This window comes from Nanorana parkeri, unplaced genomic scaffold, assembly GCF_000935625.1.
Source record: "Nanorana parkeri isolate BGI_ZX_2015 unplaced genomic scaffold, ASM93562v1 scaffold947, whole genome shotgun sequence".
Taxonomy (NCBI): domain Eukaryota; kingdom Metazoa; phylum Chordata; class Amphibia; order Anura; family Dicroglossidae; genus Nanorana; species Nanorana parkeri.
In genome coordinates, this window is record NW_017307215.1 from 462,154 (window position 1) to 470,593 (window position 8,440).

The 8,440-nt window shown below is 55.6% G+C and overlaps 1 protein-coding gene across 1 annotated transcript in view; it reads left to right on the forward strand.

Annotated features, from left to right (window-relative positions):
• The first annotated feature begins 55 nt into the window (after positions 1-55).
• Positions 56-8,440, forward strand: part of LOC108795205 (unconventional myosin-Ie-like) — a 20,996-nt gene continuing 12,611 nt past the window's right edge. The window contains exons 1-9 of the mRNA XM_018566408.1: positions 56-226; positions 4,204-4,341; positions 4,680-4,769; positions 5,430-5,524; positions 7,089-7,176; positions 7,274-7,363; positions 7,726-7,857; positions 7,976-8,110; positions 8,299-8,431. Coding sequence (XP_018421910.1) covers positions 224-226; positions 4,204-4,341; positions 4,680-4,769; positions 5,430-5,524; positions 7,089-7,176; positions 7,274-7,363; positions 7,726-7,857; positions 7,976-8,110; positions 8,299-8,431 — 904 coding nt within the window. The 5' untranslated portion in view covers positions 56-223. The remainder of the gene's footprint in view (positions 227-4,203; positions 4,342-4,679; positions 4,770-5,429; positions 5,525-7,088; positions 7,177-7,273; positions 7,364-7,725; positions 7,858-7,975; positions 8,111-8,298; positions 8,432-8,440) is intronic.

Genomic DNA, 8,440 nt, shown 5'->3' on the forward strand with positions numbered 1-8,440 from the left:
GAGGAGGAGGAGAGTCTCAGGAAGAGACCCCAGAGAGGGAGCAGAGCAGGAAGACCCCCCTAAGAAGGCAGCAAGACTAACCTGGACTACCTGCAGGACTCTCACCCGGACTACTGAGACCTCCAGGGGTGGGGGGAGTGAAGGCGACCCCAGAGACGCAGGTGAATGTGACACCCAGGAAGACTCCACCCAAGAGAGCCTGCAGCCCTGACACAGCAGCACCATGGTGAGTCCCCTTACCCCAAGATCACCGCCGACTGACAGTCCCAGGATGTGAACCCGCTTCTAAATATGGCCCAAGAAACTCCCCCGTCAGTCCAACCACTCTGATTATTTCTGGGACTTTCCAAACCAAACTAGAAACTGTGTGTGAGGATCCCCCGGGTGCTGCCCCTCGAAATGTGGGCAGCTGCACTGAACCCCCATATGCAGACCAAGGCCCCTCCATTCCAAGCTGTACCCCTACTAATCCCCCCCATTCCCAGATCTACACCCTTTACACCAGTACACCCCCTGAAACTGTATCCCGATCCCCATATTGTGTATATAATAACAGTAATGTCGCTCAGATCTCCCCCACCACCCAATCAGATCTCCCCATCAAGATTCACTCTCCATTGTACATATAAAAATGTCGCCGATCGTTCGCCATGCTTCAAAGCTGCGAAATCCGAGCGTCCGATTGGGTAGAAATCGAATGTTGGTCGGCCGTCAGGGTGTTGGTAAATCTCGAGGAGATTGCACAATCAGATTGTAACGTGTGTCCGGTTAGGAGTCTGGTAAAATGATGGCGACTATCAGCGTTCGCAGTACAATCGTTAAATGAAAGCCAGCCAAAGGAGCAGTCAGGCCCGGGTTTGGTTGCCCGGCGGGGGGTGGGGTGGCAGAGGAGACCCCGGGAACGGACGCAGGAGACTGACCGGGCGGCATTCCTCATCGGCCTTGTGTCATGCAAACCGAGCAATCTGCATGTAAAGAGGACCGGTCTGGTATCAGGAGGGGGAAGGAGAAGCACCTCCCCCAGCCAGGCCGGTGCTCTTTGCATGCAGGTTGGTTGGTTTGCATATCTATAGGGTGCGGGAATGTAAACTCTCCCCGGTCACGTCGTGGGCCACACACGAGCCAATCTCCGGCGGTCTGCTGATAATCGGGCGATCTGTCGCTGCGTTCAGACGTGCCGATGCCTGGCTTTACTCCGACAGGTGTACTGACTGTGCTTGGGTGACAGGTCCTCTTTGCACGCAGGTTGGTTTGCATGTCTGTATCATGTCCTGGACGATCTGCATGTAAAGAGGACCGATCTGGTATCAGGAGGGAGGAAGGAGAAAGAAGCCCCTCCCCCAGCCAGGCCGGTGCTCTTTGCATGCATGCAGGTTGGTTGGTTTGCTTGTCCATAGGGTGTGCGGGAACCTAAACTCTCTCCGGTCACGTCGTAGGCCACACACGAGCCAATCTCCGGCGGTCTGCTGATAATCGGGCGATCTGTCGCTGCATTCAGATGCGCCAATGCCTGGCCTTACGCCGATGGGTGTACTGACTGTGGTTGGGTGACAGGTGCTCTTTGCACGCAGGTCGGTTTGCATGTCTGTACCATGTCCCGGACCACACCCGAGCCAATCTCCGGCGGATAATCGGGCGATCTGTCGCTGCATTCACACGTGCTTTTGCTCCTGCGTGCTTGGGTGACAGGTCCTCTTTAAGGTTTCACCGCTTGGCTGCGTCACCTGGTTGCGGTGAATAAGACCCGGAGCCAACTACGGTGCCGCTGCCCCGCCCCCTCCAGTGGACGAGTGCCTGTCATAGGAGCTGTTACCGACATCCCTGCCTTCAATACCTCCCTGGGCCGTGGAAAGCAAGCGGCCAGTGAAAGCCGACTCTCCTTGTTGATACTTCCTCCAGGTTTATTGAAGCCACTGGATCGGTATGACACCAACAGCCTTGTAGCTAAAGGGCCCGCCTGAGATCGTACAGAAATTGCGCAATCGGGTTGTAACCTGTATAGGCCCCATTGGATTCCATCGGTAGTAGGAAGCAGATCCTGAATATGTAATGAGCCAATATGGCCGCCTCCATGTAACATTCCTTCCCTGTATCTCTGATGAGGGGATTGGAAGGGGGCGGAGCTGTGACACCTTAAAGGGGGAGTCCACCTGGATCTGTCCTGCTGCTCTGATGAGACTTAAATGAAGCTGTTGGATACGAGCGGCCAATCAGGGAGCGTTTCCTGGCGCCTGCGTCCCCTGCAATGGAGCCATTAAAGGAACCTCGGGGGGAGCTCTCCTTTAAGGCCCCCGCCGTGTCTTTTTCTCGCCATCCCCATTCGTGTTCTTGACCTGAGTTATTTTGACGCACGTGACGCGTTTCTTGGCTTGTTTGCTAAGTGCGATTATTTTCCAGCACGCCGGGCAATCTCCGGAGCTTGTTCGGGGTCGTTCTTTCTCCATAGGGCCGAGAGGGGTCGCCAAGGGCCCCATAGCACCCCTCCCCCATAAAGCACTCTGTGTACCCAGGACAGGATATCGATCGCCCTGTCTGGACTTTGGCCTCCCCCTCCCATCCCCCGGTGTCATCCACAGCAAAGTCTCCTTCCTGGAGCATGATGGGAGTTGTAGTCCAGCACCTATGCTCTTTAAAGGGCCCCCTCCCAGAGTTATCATCCTGCGTACCTGCGCGTTTAGTATTAGAGGACACGCCCCCGCAGCTGAGGGCGCAGTTTGAAGTATAAAGGGGGCCCCCGTGGCATCATGGGAGTGGAGAATTATTTTTGTTCCCGCTTCAGGCCGCAAAGGACGAGCGCCAATACCAATTCCAACGCCTGCGCGCGTCCAGGGGACCGCCGAGACCTCCAATGGTCTGCGGAAAGCTTAGAATTTGGAATGTGAAATGGGCGGGGCAGATCTGGCGCAAAATGGCAAAATGAAATAAAATCGCTTGACGCTCATTCACATTGACGCACCTCTGTACTGCATTAAAATAGAATGGCGCCGCAGTGCGTCAATGCATGGAGCGCGAGCTGAGGTAACGCGCCCGACCGCAAAGGTGCGTTTAGTTTTAGAATCGCACATCGACGCATGCAACGGAAAGTATGGAACGCGTATAAACGTGCATTGCGTTCAACGGCGCCCGCGATTAGCGCAACTTATTGGCGAAAAAGCGGTCTGTGGGCTCTGCGATTGGCCGAGTGGCGGTCTGTGGGCTCTGCGATTGGCCGAGTGGCGGTCTGTGGGCTCTGCGATTGGCCGAGTGGCGGTCTGTGGGCTCTGCGATTGGCCGAGTGGCGGTCGGTGGGCTCTGCGATTGGCCGAGTGGCGGTCGGTGGGCTCTGCGATTGGCCGAGTGGCGGTCGGCGCGGTGACGCAGACTTTGGTTCTCATCTGGCTGTTTAAAGTCTACACAGATACCGCACAGGGAGCTCTGTGGCTCCGCCCCCCTGGCAGGCACATTCCTCTCCCCTTTACCTTGCTGGGACCTGCAGGTAGGGGGCGGGGCCTCCAGGAGGGCGCGGCCCGCACCGCATTCCACAGGTGTACAGAGGTCTTCGCTGCCTCCTCTCTTAAAGGGCCAGCAACCTCTCCTGTGCTGCCCTTGTACACAGGACTAAGATGGCGGATTAGTCTCCGCAGAATAACGGCGCAACGTCACAACAATTTCCTCAATGTAACTGGGGGGGTGGGGAGGGGGAAATATCTACCAATAGAGTGTCAGCTCTGTGGGTCAGTAATATAATAAGTGGCCCCAATAATTCAAGACGCACCATGCCGGGGCCAATCGAGTGTCAGCTCTGTGGGTCATAAATACACAACGTGCTGTGTCGGGGCCGTTTGAGCATCAGCTCTGTGGGTCAGTAATACAGAATGCAGCATGTTGGGGCCGATCGAGCGTCAGCTCTGTGGGTCAGTAATACAGAATGCAGCATGTTGGGGCCGTTTGAGCGTCAGCTCTGTGGGTCAGTAATACAGAATGCAGCATTCCGGGGCCGATCGAGCGTCAGCTCTGTGGGTCAGTAATACAGAATGCAGCATTCCGGGGCCGATCGAGCGTCAGCTCTGTGGGTCAGTAATACAGAATGCAGCATTCCGGGGCCGATCGAGCGTCAGCTCTGTGGGTCAGTCATATAATCTAAATGGCGCAGTATTGGCCAATTGATTGTCAGCTCTGTGTGTCAGTGACATATTATAATGCGGTCTGTCTCCTCCCCCGCAGGGCAGCAAGGAGCGCTACCATTGGCAGACGCAGAATGTGCGGCAGAGCGGAGTGGACGACATGGTCCTCCTGTCCAAGATCACGGAGGACGCCATTGTGGAGAACTTGAAGAAGCGATATATGGACGACTTCATCTTCGTATCCTTCAGTGATGTCACAGGGGGGCGTGTCAACGCAAGGGGCGGGAATGAGAGGAGGGAGCTGCAACGTTCCATGATGTCTGCGCAGGCTCTGGAGGTATCTGTGTCCAGTGAGCGCTGTCTCTGCTACGCTGACGTTCTGCGTACGGAACGCTCATGCAGGTCCAGCACCCTGCGAGTGGCAGATACTTCAAGAGCCTGCGCTGGCACGAAAGAACAAGGATGGAGCATGCAATGCAGTAACTCATCATGTCCGTCTTTTGACGCAGCAAAGGGGCGGAGTTGCCCTTTAAGTGCCATGTTATCGTTCAGGTTCCTTAAAGCAGCACTCCGCAGACATACATCGGGTCGGTGCTCATCTCCATCAACCCCTTCAAACAGCTGCCGTACTTCTCCGAGAGGGAGATCGAGATGTACCAGGGGGCGGTAAGTGGGCACTTTGCCTCAGTTCTAGAGATCCAATGGGAAATGGAATGTCAGCCAAGGGTGGAGTGTTCCTTTAACCCCCCTCATCAAGTGTAGAGCAGACAGCGGTTTTGGATGGGGCTGGAAAGGGCGAGCTCACCAGTACAGGAACAGAGAGGATGATGGGAAGGCAGGTGAGAGACGGGAAATGAGTCACCTGACGCCACACCTTGTGCAGCTACACGGCGAGAGGGTCATGTGACACCTAGAGATGCAACGCTGTCACTGTGTGGCCGCCATCAGTACTGCACCCCATTCTGTGTGTCTATAGCGCTGACATATACCACAGGGGTGTACAGAGAACACTGAGCCAGTCACATCAGTCTCTGTACAGAGGAGCTTACACTCTAATGTCCCCCCCACAGTCACACACTATTATTATACATGTATATAGCTTTGACATATACCACAGTGCTGTACAGAGAACACTGAGCCGGTCACATCAGTCTCCGCACCAGAAGAGCTTACACTCTAATATAAAACAGGCTGTCTGTGATTTGATCTGTGTGCTGACATCTGGGGGAGGGAATATTCCAGTTACAGGAGCAGGGGGGGGGGATGAGAACTTGCTGGGATGTATTTCTGTATCATGTCCGGTGATTGTATTTGTCCCCTCCGCAGTCTCACTATGAGAACCCTCCGCACATCTACGCTCTGGCTGACTCTGTGTATCGGAATATGCTGATCGATGGGGAGAACCAATGTGTCATTATCAGGTGAGGGGCGTGTGTGTGTGTGTGTGTGTGTGTGTATAGTATAGGGATGCACCGATACCATTTCACCGAATGCAAGTACCGATACTGTTCCTCAAGTACTCGCCGATACCAGTTACCAATACCTTTTATTGGGCTGTGCGGGCTCTATGGTGGGCTCTGCAGGATCTCGGTTGGGCTGTGTGGGCTCTAAGGGTGGCTGTGCGGGGTCTGAGGAGGCCTGTGCGGGCTCTATGGTGGGCTCTGCAGCGTCTCAGTTGGGCAGTGTGGGCTCAATGGTGGGCTGTGTTGGGTCTGAGGTGGGCTCTATGCTGGGCTCTGCAGGGTCTCAGTTGGGATGTGCGGGCTCTATGCTGGGCTCTGCAGGGTCTCAGTTGGGCTGTGTGGGCTCTATGGTGGGCTGTGTGGGGTCTGAGGTGGGCTGTGCAGGCTTTATGGTGGGCTCTGCAGGGTCTCAGTTGGGCTCTATGGTGGGGTCTGAGGTGGGCTGTGCGGGCTCCATGGTGGGCTCTGCAGGGTCTCAGTGGGGCTGTGTGGGCTCTGCAGGGTCTCAGTTGGGCTGTGTGGGCTTTATGGTGGGCTCTGCAGGGTCTCAGTTGGGCTGTGTGGGCTCTATAGTGGGGTCTGAGGTGGGCTGTGCGGGCTCTATGGGGGGCTCTGCAGGGTCTGAGGTGGGCTGTGTGGGCTCTATGGTGGGCTCTGCGGGGGTCTGAGGTGGGCTGTGTGGGGTCTGAGGTGGGCTCTGCAGGGTCTCAGTTGGGCTGTGTGGGCTCTATGGTGGGCTCTGCGGGGCCTGAGGTGGGCTGTGTGGGCTCTATGGTGGGCTCTGCAGGGTCTCAGTTGGGCTGTGCGGGCTCTATGGTGGGCTCTGCAGGGTCTCGGGCTGTGCGGGCTCTATGGTGGGCTCTGCAGGGTCTCAGTTGGGCTGTGTGGGCTCTATGGTGGGCTGTGTGGGGTCTGAGGTGGGCTGTGTGGGCTCTATGGTGGGGTCTGGTGTGGGCTCTATGGTGGGGTATAAGGTGGGCTCTATGGTGGTCTGAGGTGGGGTCTAAGATGGGCTGTGTGGGATCAGAGGAGGACTGTGTGGCCTCTATGGTGGGCTCTGCAGGGTCTCAGTTGGGCTGTGTGTTGGGTCTGAGGTGGGCTGTGTGGAGTCTCAGGTGGGCTGTGCGGGCTCTATGGTGGGCTCAGCAGGGTCTCAGTTGGGCTGTGTGTTGGGTCTGAGGTGGGCTGTGTGGAGTCTGAGGTGGGCTGTACGGGCTCTATGGTGGGCTCTGCAGGGTCTCAGTTGGGCTGTGTGAACTCTATGGTGGGCTCTCCAGGGTCTCAGTTGGGCTGTGTGGACTCTATGGTGGGCTCTGCAGGGTGTCGGTTGGGCTGTGTGGACTCTATGGAGGGCTCTGCAGGGTCTCGGCGTGTATGTGTCAGCATGCCAGCTATTTTGGAACTACAAGTCCATGAGGCATTGTAAGACCCTGACAGCCACAGGCCTAATGGGATTTGTAGTTTCACCACAGCTGGAGTATCTATGGATCCCCTATCATGGCGTCTCTGTTATAATTCGCAGCGGGGAGAGCGGAGCCGGGAAGACGGTTGCTGCCAAGTATATTATGGGCTACATCTCGAAGGTCTCCGGGGGAGGAACCAAAGTCCAGGTACAGAGCAACCTCAGTGTGATATATTGTATTGTCTGTGTCCATTTGGAGTTTGTACATCCCTCGGCATCACCGCGTTCTCCATCTCACCCCGCAGCATGTGAAGGACATCATCCTCAAATCAAATCCTCTGCTGGAAGCGTTCGGGAACGCCAAAACCGTCAGAAATAACAACTCCAGCCGGTTTGTGAGTATTCAGGAGGGGGATGGGACGGAGCAATATTCTGCAGATCTCTAGAGGGGTCAGTGGTGGAATCATCTGCAGAATATATCAAAATGTATCTGTCAGGAGGGGGATGGGACGGAGCGATGCTCTGCAGATCTCTGGAGAGGTCAGTAATGGAATAATCTGCAGAATATATCAATATGTATCTGTCAGGGGGGAGATGGGACGGAGCAATGTTCTGCAGATCTCTGGAGAGGTCAGTAATGGAATAATCTGCAGAATATATCAATATGTATCTGTCAGGGGGGAGATGGGACGGAGCAATGTTCTGCAGATCTCTAGAGGGGTCAGTGGTGGACTGGTTGGTGTCGTCTCTCTTTCAGGGGAAGTATTTTGAGATTCAGTTCAGTCGGGGAGGAGAGCCGGACGGCGGAAGGATCTCGAACTTCCTGTTGGAGAAGTCGCGGGTGGTCAGTCAGAATACGGGGGAGAGGAACTTCCACATCTTCTACCAGGTGAGGTGACGGTTCCGGGGCTCCGGTGATGACGTTGGGTGGTCATGGCACAGGACGTGGCACCTGGCTGGTCGTATTCTGGGTCAAGAAGCTGACTCTCTTTATTCCCGTGTCACAGCTGCTGGATGGCGCCACGGTGGAAGACCGGGAAAATTTGGGAGTGACGTCCCCGGACTATTACTACTACCTGAACCAGACGGCGGTCTACCACGTGGAGGATGTCAGCGACAAGAAGGAGTTTGCGGAGACCATGGTGAGGAGAAAATGGGCACTCTGCTTTCTGATTGGTCGTTAGATGATCAAAAATGACACCGCCCCTTTAATAACTTGAAATTGACAAAATTCTGGAACGTTCCCGCCTCTCCCCAATTCTCTCCTCCGGTCCCCCCGATTGTGTCCTGGTGCTGGCCTCTGATATTTACCTTTCTTCTCTCTGGACAGGCGGCGATGGACGTGGTGGGTATCACTCATGAGGCGCAGGCCAACGTCCTTCAGATAGTGGCGGGAATCCTCCATCTTGGGAACATTGCCTTCAGAGAGAGCGGGAACTACGCCATGGTGGAGAGCTCAGACTGTGAGAGGA